The sequence below is a fragment of the Echinococcus granulosus genome (assembly GCF_000524195.1).
Source record: "Echinococcus granulosus chromosome Unknown EG_S00038, whole genome shotgun sequence".
NCBI lineage: Eukaryota > Metazoa > Platyhelminthes > Cestoda > Cyclophyllidea > Taeniidae > Echinococcus > Echinococcus granulosus.
In genome coordinates this window covers 102439-116848 of record NW_020170418.1, presented here as the reverse complement: position 1 = coordinate 116848, position 14410 = coordinate 102439, and the positions used below count along the sequence as shown (strand labels likewise).

The window sequence follows — 14410 nt, the reverse complement described above, 5'->3', positions numbered from 1 at the left end:
TTAATCATCCTCATCATATAGACAAAAGTCGGGTTGCACCACCGAGAGCAGTTATTAGCCTGTGGGAAATTACAGGTTAAACGCCTCCAATGAAGTGATGCCACTCTAAAATGGAATTCACGATTCACCACTATGGTTTACCAGGGGCATCCGCATACTCTATGCCTGGCTTCGAAATTGAGCTTCATTTTCCTCCTTAAAATTAAAACTGGACAATGGTGCATGTGAATTCCAACTTAAAAGGTCTATTGCCACAATTTTTGGGTAAAGTTGTTCTGCAGAGTATATTTTATCTTCTTCTTATTGTCTTTAAATTTCAATCTGCGTTAATACTCATTGCACGGAATTCAGGAGTCAACCTTTACATGTACGTTACTTCCGCTAATTGTAAGTGGGTGAATTTGTGGGACTGTGAAGAGAAACCTCGGTTGCATACTAAGGCGTTGGTTCATGCGTTTTAATTTGCTCCTGACATCTTTCTGTTATTAGTGATGCCCAAATTAAAATAAATTTCAAGTGTGCGGGAATCAATTTAATTGGGCCATCAAGTTAAAAATCACCATCCTTCTACTCAAAAGCCAAGCGGTCTTGGTGCCTATGCCCTATAACACCAAGTTAGCAAGATTGTTCTGCCTAAATGTTTAACAGACTTACCGGAACACATTTATTTTAAGGAGAGGATAAGTTGAGTAGGACCATTCAGAAAGTTCTGAATGCTGCAATTTGAGACTTGGACAACCTGGCTTACGGATTCCCACTAAGTTCATAGTGCCATGTTTTTCCATGGGTTAAAGGGTCCGAACAATTGTTCACAAAGATTTCTACAAATGGTTTCTTTGATTTTGCCTAAGCGTATTTCTTAGATCAGTGATGTTAAGAGGGTTAAGGGTTTTGAACAGTTCTAAAGATTAGAACAAAAACTTGGTTATTTCAATCTACTGCTAGGGTTTCTACTACTTGGTTTGGACGAAAAGGAAAAAGTAAAACGACACTGATGTAGTAGAAAGCTATAATTAATCAACAAATGACTCCGAGCAAGTTTATGACCTGCCTGAAAAACGTAGCTGATCATTTGATAATTAAACACCGGGACAGATCTCGGACCACATATATTCCTTATCTGATGACTTTTTTTGCTTTTTCACATCTACGTAACAGAAGGAAAAATATTAGCATTCTTATTTCCGGAGTCAGAAAAGTCCTCGTTGTTGGTTTAGTATAATTTAGATTTATAACTAAAGAATCATTTACTAAAACGGTAAGAAAGTGCCAAAAGGAATCTACCAATCGGAAAAGTCCTACACCAGCGACAAAGTATCGACAACAGGTATCACTTTCGAGAAAAGGTATTTATCACCGAGATTAATCTCTCTTGTTAAACTGATGCCTTTGTCATTGAAACAGAGCTTTTCATAAGTATCAGGCAGAGGATTTTTCTACACGCTTAATGTGTCCTGTGCAAATAAGTTGGAAAATCTAAGGCCACACTACAATTTTTCATTGGACATTAGTGCCTTTTAAATGGATATGGCGCATCTCTATATGCAGTTCCTGCAAATTTGTTCCAAAAATGCCCTTTAGTGGTTAGCCTGCTTTCTTTATGCATTTACTCGCGAGGCGGCATCAGAGCTGTCACTGGATTTACGTGCTCTTCGATGCAGGTTAGAGGTAGGGGTCGCGTAAAACTAGCGTGACCCCGGCAATGTTATGTAAAGAAGATCTACCAGCACTCCAACGCCATGGAACAATTGATATGTTTAGTAGAAAACATGAACTTGAAAGCCCTACAGGGAAATGCTACCTTGATTTCGACATCGAAAAGAGTATTTCGTGTGACAACATTAGTGACCTATTCAAATGTAGTGAACTTCATGAGTGCTCTCGGTACTTCTGTTGTACACAATTTTCGATGTGATCCATGAGTATTTTTCTCCGAGGGATTTATCGGGCCTATCTAGGTGGTGTAGACTTCTCCTTAGCTTAACGATGCAGCATCCTTGTATTGAAGGTAAGCACTTGCCTACAGTAGTTGTGGCTACGCCAGTTGAAAGAACTTTGCTTGGAGTTCGGAGATAAGCTATTTTTAGCACACCGAGAAACTGGCCCTTATCTCTGACCCGATCACCTCGCTTTAGTTTCATCGCAGATGATAAACATGCATTGAAGTGACTCTTTTAAGCGTACCGAAGAGATCAGACATAGGTGATGACGGCGTGGAAGGTAACCATTATTACTTTTTTGCATTTCTTCTACGAACTGTAAAGGTTAGCTCACATTTTGGGAGAGTGAAGTCTCAACTGATAGTATACTAAAGTTTGCTTAATGTTAAAAATAAAAACGACGATCGATCACCGAAGTGTCTTTGCTGATGCAGATTACATAATGCAGCTTGTGGTAATTTGGGTCTTTCAGATCTTTCATGATCCTAGTTTTCATATGCAAATGAAAATAAAGAAGTAATGAATTATATCAATCTCTTTAATCCTCCACGTGCAAATTCGAGGTCCGTACTGTTTTAACCGGTTTGCTCTTAATAAGTGCTTCTGACATACTTCAAAAGTATTCACATAATTCGTTCACACAACTCTAATGCAATCTCATTCTACAAGGCTTCATTGGCAGCATGAATGTAGGGAAATCAGGTGTCTGAGCCTTTACCACGTCCTCCTTGTACAAGATAATCTGATGCACTATGCACTTACACATAATAAATGCAGCCGTCCTCAATTTTTAGAAATTTTTAGAAGTGAACTACTTGTTGTTAGTCATGTAACCACCAGACTCGTCTCCTACTTTCTTTCCATGCAGTGGACACACCACAGCTGACACTCAAGCCATTTTCACTCGAGTTTTCCAAACAAGAGTTACTCCAAATGTTTGTTCGTTCCGGCTATAGTAGAGACCATGAAGTACTTTGTAAAATTTATTTGCTGTAATGCATTTGAACGTTATACTGTGGCTAGGTTGATTAACCTACCTCCCTTTGAGTATGAATGTACACCTCAGGTTTTTTTTTAAGGAAATATTTCAACTTGAAATTGATGATGAATGCACTACTCCAAGGTGATTAGAAATTGAGATCGAAATAGTGCTTACTCACAATGTACTGAACCCTTTTCTTATGATATTGGAAGTACAAAGTGACTCAACGGAAATTTGGGCTCGTATCGTCGAATGCCTACGTGGATGGAAACGCAGCAAGTTAATCAAATTGACTTACCTCCAGATGCAATTAGGGAGCTTTAAACCACTTAAGCGTAAAATCCAAGGTAAAGGCCAAGGCAGTAGGCTAAAAAATCACAACGTGAAGAAGAACAGTGTAATGGGAGTTGGGTGAGAAGAGAGAAATAGCTTAGAAGTTGCAATTGATGGTGATTCTCTCCAAACCGATGCTGGTGCAAGACATGGTTGTCAAAAGGCTGATGGTTATAAGTATGTTCATTCCTGAAAAGAATACATTGTCTAAATACATTAAGCTGATTTAGTGGCAAATGTGACCTATGTCGCCACATATGGATTGAACTGTTTAAAATTTGGCTAACTTAGAATTTCCTGAATAAAATGAAAACCAAATAGCAGGTGTGATATATGAGTTGACAATTTTGGATTTTATGATATAGGAAGTTCGTGATTGTGTTCTCTTTCAACGAAACAGGAATGAGGTTTGGTTAGACTAGTTTTTAACCCTATTTTACTCCTGACATTCTGTTGAAATATATCACTGATTGCTCTTTCCGGGAATGTAAGAAATGACGAGATTAAAAGTGACAACTCAAAATTTAGTACGATCTTATTTTAAAAGGCATTCATAGGCGACTTTTTAAAAATCGGCTAATAATATTTTTTGTGTTGATGCTAATTTTAACTAAGATTCAACCGCTACCGGATTTCCAACTCACTACAAGACAGAAATTACTGGTGTGGGCCATTGTCGTTCGCGGTGTTATACGGAGTCTTGAAAGCAGAAAAAGAGAAGGGGATGGGCAGAGTCCCATATCGTGGAACAACTTGCCCTATGAATTTGTATTTCAGTACTCATTGCTACTTTTTAATGAATAATCGAAATTATCTCATTCACGTTAAGTAATAAATTCGTAGGACTTCTATTTCTCACGGACCTAAGAATACGTTGATGATTTAACAACTCAACAATTTAACGTACACAGAAATTCGGGTTAAGCAATTACATTAATTGTACTACTTTCCTAATGAAGTCATGTCATCATCAGTCTGCTGCATGATAAATTAACATCCTTTATTCAGTTTTGTACTCATCCACTTATTCCACAAAAAAGTAGCAAATACAAATTTGACGAGGTTGTTACTCATGCTTTTACTCCGCTTAGAGTTTTACTATCCTGTTTATTCCTCTCCAGCACACACAGAGTTTGAAATGAGGTGAGGAATCCACCCCTTACGTGAGTGCTTACGTTTTCACTTCTACATCGCTTATAAGCGGTTGTACCGTAACAATTTTGCTAAATAGGTGTCTAGGCAGTTCAAGTTGTCCCTCTATATTTGTCTGTTTACGCAGATTCCTATCAACCCATTTTGATTATATGGATTGGACTCTGGTGTGATTATGAAAGTGGTAGGGGCTGACTACTACAAATATTTGTCCTTCAAACACATCAATTGCGTCAACTTACAGTCACCTTTTTAATGAAGAAATACAGTGCGAATTCAAGTTTCCTTGTGTGATAAAAAATTGGAATGTATTTGTGACCTGAAAACGGCTTATAAGATATAAACTGAATAAAAGCATGTATTTTAGAGATATACACTAAAGCATGTGCATAAGTCTGCCACTTCATCTAAGTAATGGTTTATTCGTTTATTCAGTGTATGTTTAAATCACTGTTTCTTAGAAATAGCTTATAAGAATTTTTCCCACAGAAGATTCCGAAAGGATTTCATTTTCTAAGAAGTGACAAAAATGAACATTGTGTAAGCAAAATGTAAATTTGCATTCTAGCACGAAACCTAGAGCAAACAGTGAGGGTGTGATTCAGGGCAGCAGGAAATTTTAATAATCTTGACCTCTGCCACTTAGCTAAGAGCATTCGCTAATTGTTACGCTCCTAACTCGTTCCTCGCTGATGCGAGCACCGCTTGTGGTTTACCGTCGACCATTGATGCAAGGCAGATTGGGCGAGTTGGTATTGGCTGCAAAACTAAGTCACAAAAATTTTGCGCTATACTTAGTCACTGGCAGGTTGTCAGTCGAAGTCGCTGTAACGCATTGGTTTGGTAATGCTCAGTAGAAATACCAAGAACGCGGTTATTTTCATTGGCGCGTCACACATGAGCGCATTCGGCGTTATAGACTACTTATTTCGTACCTGTGGTCTCATGCTGTGGAACGCCGAGAGAAATCTAGATAATCGGGGGCATGTGATCATTAGGGCACACATAACTGCGTCACACAGGGCGATAAAAGTGGACACTTTGATGGCCATTTTCTCCGCTGCAAAATTTTATGCCTGGTGAACTTACATTCCACTGTCTATCGAATGCCCTTTGGACGAAATTACTCATTTATTTCATCACGGCCAATCCTAGAATTTGTCAATTTGGAGTGTATGTCTAAATACTTGCTAATATTTTCACCAGCACCATAAATTATGTGTGTTTGGCGAAATTAATTGCTGTACCATTTCCTTAAACTTCATTTTTTAAAGGGATTCAAATTTGCTTTAGTGGGATTGCATGTGAATTTGAACAATGCAGCTTAGTTTTTTAATGTTTAAATATAATGTCGTCATCTTCCCGACAGGGTTGTTAATGGCAAATAGTCCAAACCACTTATTTTTACAAGTGAAAGGTTGTTAACTAGAGAATATTTGATTTAAAAGCGTTTGTTTTGGCAGGAGCTATAACAGCCCATTTGGTGATTCTTTGATGTAATATTTTGGCTTGCAATGGTAGGTATTGTTGAAAGGGAATCATTTATGCTCAGAGATCATGCCTATATTTAATAATTAAACATTTGAAGTACAGAAGAGGAATTTAGTCTTCCCAAGCGGGATGCAAAACTTGAGCTTACTTTTTTTCTGGTTCGCTGTGGCACTTTACTAGTGCTAACTTTTCCATCTACTGCCTTGCGCGCTGTATACGCTCCTTTTAAAAATTCCATTGACTGTCATAGTTTTGCGACTCTTGCAGCATTCTGCAAAGTGTTTGTGTCAACTTAAGAAGACATCAACCCATTCTTCAATGCTCACAGCAATAATGCCTATTAAAGGCTCTACTTTTCAATAACTTATTACTACTGTACTACGCTCTATGTACATTTCTATTTAAACCCTTCTATTTTCAAATAAAATTCAGCTTTGAGATTTACCTGATGCACAATTAACTAATTATCTTAGAATTACTTCTTCAGAAACGATTTGCTTGACGCTAAAGTCTGTTGTCACAAAAGTAAAGTAGCAAAAAGTACCTAAACCTCTAAGAACTTTGAAATCCCACTTTGTTAAAAGAGAATTAAGTTAAACAAAAAGGTAATAAAGTACCAAGTAAGCAAGCAGGAAAGGCTAACAACCGTGTCTCACACTACAGTAGCATTTTGGCCTTCACAGTCAAAAATGTTTATGAACTCAAAATTATTTAAATAACTTACTAATGTTTGTTGCTTGCCTCCATACAGCAGCTATTAGTAATTCCGTAAAATACTTACCGTAGCACAGCAAGGCTCCCCTAGAGACGGAAGAAGATGTGATACCAGGAAAGAAAATGCATTACCGGTGTACAGGGATGCTGGGGGATACTGGCGTGGCCAGAAGGCCAGGTCGCCCAGCGAAAGTAAAACCGCGAAGATTTAAGTGCCCGCGAAACTAAGACGACAAGCTAAAAAAGTAGTCAAAGCCCTACAATTCATCGTCACTTATATTGGTACAATTTCCGCATACCCACAAGTGCGCAATGCAGGTGCACTTGAGTTGGTATTCTAAAAATGATTTGTACGCTTGCCGGTGGATTGACTTAAAGACATTTGCATCCTAACAACTATAGAAGGACTTTAAAGGCTTTGAATGAATCATTAATTTCAGGGGATTTACGAATGTGAACATGGGAAATCAAGTAACGCCGAACAGGCACATTTGATCAAGGCAGACAGCTAATCCTCGCATTTTAATGCTTAATTTTTAGTTGTTGACGTCTAGTTGTCTTTGGTGCAATTTAGCCTTGTATTCTATAACGGGTCCGTTTGTAATTTGAACTAAGGCAGACTTCGGTGTGCTGTTTAAGAAGGAGTATATTGTTGCATTTTCTCCTATAAATACGGAATTTCCTGATTGTTTCTTTGCCATTTCTGGAGTGATAATTTCGTTATGATTCGGTCTCTAGGGTATTTCGTGACCTCGAAAAAAGATGATGTGTTTCTGTATTTATTTCGAAGTCGTAATACATTGATTACACCGAGGGAGGCTATTTTAGGAACGCCTATTCGCGTAGTTTTATTGTAGCATCCCGTGACTTCCTTGAAGATAAGAGAAGACATAATATTAGAGCAGTATATGCATTATCGACAGAAGGATGGAGGGGTTACTGACTTGGCCCGGAGGCAATGCTGCTGGGCGGAAGTGCAATGGCCGTGTAACTAAAAGGAGGAGTTAAACAGCCGAAGTATTCACATGTCATGTCACAAGTACCCGATAGTTGTTAGCTTCATAGATTCAACGGTGGTGGCTTTTTGATACATTAATGCTCGTTCATTTCCGCAAAGCTTAGTGTAAGTGAAATAACACAGCTTCCAGGCTTCAGAACTCTAGCAAATTTTATTAGGAAATGGTTTTTAGAAGTTGCCTACTTAACGGTCCAGTGGTGGTGCACATTAAGTTTGTTTTTAGATTTATCCCCTCTCTAATGCCTACACTTGTCTGCTTTATCAATGCCGAGACTTGAACATTGCATCCATCGTTCAAAGAGAATTAAAGCGTTTTTTTGCTACATTCGCTCCCTAATGATGCTGTAAGTTCGAATAAGTATTGAATAGGAACACCAGTACTGCTTCTTTTCGTGTCTCAGCAATGCAGATCCTGGTAGCTACTTGTCCTATTTCTGTATCTACAAAAGGGGATTTCTACTCAAGGCATTACATAAGTGACTTTGACCGATTTTACTCTACTTTTATCTGGAGTCATTGAACATCATGATAATACTTGCAATACATGAATTACAGGGATTGTGTTTTGCAATGAAACCTTAAATAGTTTCATCGTTTTTTGAATAGTTTGGCAATAGTTTATGTAACTTTATTGGTTCTAAAGAGCTGAGTCTAGGAAGGCTACACTCTAGTATCACAGTGTTAGCTAGTCAGTTCTCATACAACACCAATCCGTTTTCAATCTCTTTATTTTTTTGCTGAGTTAGAAGGAGAATACCTACTAAAAAAGATGGCATGCGGAGTTCTTTTATAAGCATTCATTCCCGTGCTAAACTTGCCCATTGTGTGCATTCTGTTTTGAATTACTTACCATAAAACTGATACACTGCAACATTCAGAGCATTTGATCGTCTTTCCACAAAGTTTTTCTCAATGGTATAAGAAATAGCCCCTTTACGACATTTTCAAAATTGTACTATTTCAATGGTTCAATCGCCTCCAAATTTTTTAATGGCCTCTCTTAACGGCCGCCTGCGTACTTCTCCTTTTACAACCTCATGCAATCTCAATGATAGCTTAAGACCTGAAGCTTGTATTGAAAAGGATTCTTCCAATTTTTATGTCCATTCAGATTGATTTAAACCTTAGTTGGACCACATTTAGGGCCTCTTTCATTGATCGCAGATAGTGTAGCGTACTACCGCCCGTGGGCCATATATATGTTACCGAGTCTTCCCCGGAGTCGTAATAAACCATGCCAATACGCAGAAAAATTTATGCTTAACGTAAGAAAGGGTTGAGAGGCTATAGGTGTGGCTGGGAAGCTACGTAGTTGAGCGGAAGCAAAACCCGCGGAGACTGAAGAGTCCTAGTCCACGCATATGTGTGTGCATCATGTGTATTTGAGGGCATGACTCAAAATGTAGACTTAGTTTATTCATGTTTATAAGCATTGCAAATCTAAGCACTTTACAAAAGAAAATCTTTAAAGTCTTTTGGTTTGCAGGTGGCTCTTTTCTTAACATAAAATTGAAACACGTTGAAAGCATTCAACTGTTTCAACTAAAGATGTGCTAAGGGCAAGTTATACAAGCTTGTCCACTAGTAAAGCCATCCCAAACTTATAATGTTTCCTGTTTGAATGGATGGAATAATGTAGGAAAATAAAGGCTTATCTTTCCATCAGTTTTGGTCGCCGATATAAGTTTTGTAAAGATTGTCATCAATTTGGGCTAGAAATCCAAATTGTGATGAAGATACAAATGTGACTTTTGCTTAATGGATTAATATCAGCTCTTTCTCGGCACTTTCATTGAAAATAGTCAAATTCATCACTTCAAACTGAACGAAAACTGAGACTTCAAAGCGGTTCTACAAAGGTAATGCTTAGTATCTAATCAAAATGTTCACTTCCCCTCTTACATTTTCTATGCTTAAATCTTTTTGAAGTCTGTAATCCCTTGCGCTTTCTTTTTTTTTGAAATTTTCCCAACAATAAAACTCCTTAATGTATAACAGTTCCATGTAACAACTAAAATAAACTATACATAAATACCTGGAAATCTAATAGCGAGGCTTTAGCTTCTATTTAGCGCCACAAACCAGTTTCTCATGAAAATTTCACTATTTTTACTGCCTCCCTTACCATCGGCAAAACAGATGCGTTTTTAAACTCATGTTTTAGACTACAGTAAGCTAGTTCTACTGAATATGATACTACACCATTCGGTTGAACCGTGACTTTGCAATCCCAAGGCTGCATTTCGCTCCGTCTCCATCATCGTTACGTGAAACAGGTGATTCAAATCTCATTTCAACTCAGTGGATCCGTGTTTGAAACAGCAATTTGTATTAGACTTACTGTCGTTTGAGTGGAAAATCTTTATAGCCGTCCAAATTTTTTGAAGGAATGCCATATAAATCTGATTAATGCCGACATGAAGTCTTTATTAATTATAAGTTGGATCAAAAATTAACTAAGTGTTTTTTTGAATAGACATTTGTCTGACAATTTTATAATGCTTGATTGTTAAACTCTGCGTCTTGGTTATGCGGAAATTTAAGGCCCCGCCATTGTACTTCATCTCACTGCCACGACCTCCTCACCATGCCTATAGTCTCAGCTCTCTAGCACATCATTGGCAGCAATGCCAGGTAAACCCGATCCTAAAGGACAAAAATACCCTGATTTCTACTGCTAGATGCTAAATATTAACGTGACCGAAAAAGGGCATATGCTGCAGATAGGCAAATCTATTGTGACTTCTACCGGAAGGATCAATAATGGTATCTACCTTCTTGTGTTCTCCAGAAATACTATTAACGACTGATTCGACCATCTGGAGAAGTTCGTTACGGAGCTGTTTACAGTACCTGTATAGAGATACTGATAACGTGAACTCGCAATACCTCCTTCACCTCTCTGCTAATTGGGTGGAACCCAGATAGATATATGGCTGGACAGGGCTGAAGTGAGAGCAAAGTAGCAGAAAAGAGTAGATGAAGAACCTTATCCCAGAAAATATTTTTATCCCATATTTTATTAAAAGACTGTTTTTATGTCAACGTTCTCACAACTAGCGGTGGGGATGAGAGATGACCAGCACATTCCTCCTTCTCCCAACACGGTTCTTAAATTCGACGAAATTTCCAGATCTGATGGAATTGCTACAAGGAATCAGTGACGTTGAGGTCAAGTATCTTTTCAGCAGAAAAAAATGTGATTGCTGGTGCGGTTGGTTCGTGGGGGTTTCTCTAACATCACCGACTACGTTGTGATGGCTGGTTTGGAAGGTAGCTTTAAAGAGCAGAGGCTGCGTAGGACCCTGGTTTTTTAACTCTGTTTTTGATCACACGGGCAATTAAGGCTTCACTATTGTACTTCTGTCTGCCGGCATGGCCTAGGGTCCATGCCAAGAGCTTCAGTTCTTCTGTACACCACTCGGGCTACTAAAATTCCATGATTTATCGAAAATAAGCAAACCATGGCAATGCGGTAATATGCATTCAATATCATTGAAATCAATTCGTGAAACATGTTTATTGGTGAATACACTTATTGTCTAGATAACATCCTAATTTAAAGGTAAACAGTGGCCACTGTTTATTCTCTTCCTAAAATCAGTAGTATTTTGGGCGTTTTTGTTTTCGTAAAAAATCCTCAAATCACTTAAAAATATAAAAATAGAACAAGTAGAGTAGAAAACTGAAGTATCAAAAATAGATTGAAGTCTGTGGTTAATATAAAACTTTTTTGTGCTTCTTCATACATATCTGTCACATTCAATAACCTTTGCCTATTTCCGGTTTACCCTCCTCATAGTTTGGTTAGCCTGTTTTATTATGCTTAGTGCACACATCACAATTTCAGCAAAACGGACGATGATTTTAGCAATGCCTTACTTCAACGCAGAGAACTCCTCTGTTTTTCTTCATTGTGTTTGTAATATTTAGTCTTAATGATGGCTATTTTTCGGAAATGCCTACATTGCATTCCTCACATCTGCCCAATTTGAACAAGTGGGAATGGTGAACGAAGTTTGTGTTTAGAACGGGAAAGTTTGACAGTCTACTCTCCTGTAACGAATGTTACATTCAAAACAAAAAGTAAAAATAATTGCATACAATTTAGGCATATGTCCACGAATCCTACACATAGTTACCAAGAGCCAGTGCCACCCTATGGAATTTAAATATCAATTTCAGCTGTTTAAGGAATCTTTTTTTGCTCCAGTCATCCACTTGGCATGGCAGTTATAATTTCTGTTACTGCGATTGAAAAAATATGTCATTCTCGTCAAATTAACATATTTCTACTCTTGACACAAAAATAAACGAAGTGAAAAAAAACGTGTGCTTAGCCGTGTGATCTGTTCCAGAACATTTTAACTAACATGGTTAGGTTGTTTGTCATTAGCAAATCCCATTCCGAAAAGAAACGCAAGCTAGAGCAAAATGTGTTTGAAAAACTTAAAGTGTAGTAAGTATACAATGTTATAACTCGATTCTGCTGGAGTGGGTATCTCCGAAATGTGGTTGTCGCTTGGGAAAAATAGCTTCGAAATGGTCATCGAGAGTTGCATTAAATGTCACTTAGTTAAATTGTTGTGTCAGTGAGGGGTAGCGTCTAACAAGAATGCATTACTTTATTTTACTGTCCTAAAAGCTTTTAGCTATCCGTTGAGAGCACATCGTTGACACGCCGATCTAAAATTGTCACTAACATAGTGATCGATGGCATAGAGTTAATTTAAGAATGGGTTAAAACCTATTTTGAATTTTTAGTTGATTGTTTTACCCTCACCAATCCATCAAAGGGTTTTAAGAGAAAAATTTGTTTCGTGTGTCCATTTTAATGAATAAAATGTGGGAGTTGGCTGACTTTTAAGCATTTGCATAAGCGAATTTAGAAAATCACGGGATGTGACCAGTTAGAAAAACTTCTATTCTTTTACTTTTCATTATTATTAAAATGATAATGTGTAAGATTTGGTAAGTAAACAAATATTTTATGCTTTTTACTCGCTTTGGTGCAACCATTTGTAGTTGAGAATGAAGTGAGATTTTCGGGTCTGTTATGCTTGTAAATCGAGCCTAATGGAATAACAAAGCAGCTCTAACATGGTTTATATTTAGTCTGAATAAGATGAGTTTAAGGTTCATTGTCAGTTAAAGTGCATGTCAGCCATTTGCAAAGAATGACTTCATCAAAATGCCTATGTCTAAGAGTCTTATTTGATAATATTTAGTGTCAGTTTTTGTTGTAAAGTTCATCTTGTGGTCCCGTGAACTGTCCTGCATCTAGCCGTAAATGCAGAGCTTTTTTAATGCCACCTCGTATAGCACTTGGAGCTTACATAAATGTCCTAGTCCTTTAGAATATCACGACAACTAACTGGAAAAGCCTTTCAACATTGCTATTCTAACGGACATCAATTAGCAAACGCCGCATTAACTATCATTCATCAGTGGACTAGTTAAAAATAATAGACAATGGCAAAATATGCACATGTTTCGCAATTTTATGCTCCACAGGTTAAGTCATCTATCATGCAATGGTCTTCGATTCATCATTTAATTATTGAAGCATTTTTAGGGTGGCGTTCAAAGAGTCTCCATTCGTAGGGCTGTGCAGCAGTCCACTGTTTTGCCGTACGATTAAGTGGTGTTTTGAGATCCATTCGCCTATGCATGAAAAGGCCGGTGGAGCGATATATAACAATGCCCCGTAGCCTCCTGCAGTTACTACAGGCTACTGTGAAAACATTATATTATACTAAATTAAAAATTAACAGACATTCCATTTTAGATTTTGAAGGATATCGAACTTACATTCAGTAGCCTAAGGAGACAACTTTTGTCTCAAAAGTCTTGATGTCAAAAATGTTTGTTGCCTCATAATTGGTGACTGCATGGTGTAAAGTGGGCGAGTGCATTGGAAGTAAACAAAAACCGAGGTGCAATTGTATTTTCCTGGTAAAGTACCCTTAAACGGAACTTGTGTGTAGCATCAGTATTATTCTGCCCACTTAGTAGATACTAGATGGAATATAAAACTAAACTAAGGAGTACTTGTGACTAACGTGAATTTCTTATGCAAGTCATATTCCAGAATTCAGTTCCTTACAGTTCTGTTTAAAGAAGAGTAGACAGTTGTGACCGGTTTAAATTCAGCCAAAACTGTTGTCCTGCGAGAGTATCGGTATTGTAAACGCTCAAGTATTTGCGGTATGGGCGGCACCACTTGGAGGGTTTTCTCTCACTAGAAAGTACTTTGATCCACGCAAAACACTGGAAGCCGCCCTAGGAAGACTTTTTTCCTGGTACTGCATATATGTTAATAAGAGTATAGTGAAATAGGTTTAGAATATGCTGCATTTCTGTTTCTGGCTAGCATCTTTTTCCTTCTGCTTTTGCTAATTTTCTTATCAATGTAAAGTGGAACACCTACGAACATTACGTCATAAAGCCCTTTCCAAACTATTAATTGGGTTTCACTGGTTGAAAAGAGCGGTCCAGTATGCGGATGATCAGCGGCTTTCAGTTTCAAATTTACGGATACATAAATTATTATTTTTTGCGAAATAATCCAAAGGATCACTAGTCTGACATTGAGATGCCAATATGTAGTTACATCAAAGTCATCACATAAACCAGGATTAGCACGTTGACGAGCTCCTGCATTGGCTACTGGGTCGTTAATATATTTTGTGTACCTATTATTCCATCTATTTACAACTCTGAAGACGGATAATCTAATTCTTGGACAGAATGTGTGTTATCTATGTACAATAGAGTTGA

The 14410-nt window shown here is 37.8% G+C and overlaps 1 protein-coding gene across 1 annotated transcript; it reads right to left on the bottom strand. All coding sequences in view use genetic code 11, as the record gives it.

Annotated features, from left to right (window-relative positions):
• Positions 1 to 2308: 2308 nt before the first annotated feature.
• On the bottom strand, positions 2309 to 9787 carry EGR_05285 (hypothetical protein; the record flags this gene model as incomplete). Its single annotated transcript, XM_024494534.1, has 5 exons — positions 2309 to 2425; positions 3703 to 3789; positions 4650 to 4814; positions 9533 to 9641; positions 9756 to 9787. 5 exons carry the CDS (start codon positions 9785 to 9787, stop codon positions 2309 to 2311), a joined length of 510 nt encoding a protein of 169 aa, XP_024351005.1.
• Between the last annotated feature and the right edge of the window lie 4623 nt (positions 9788 to 14410).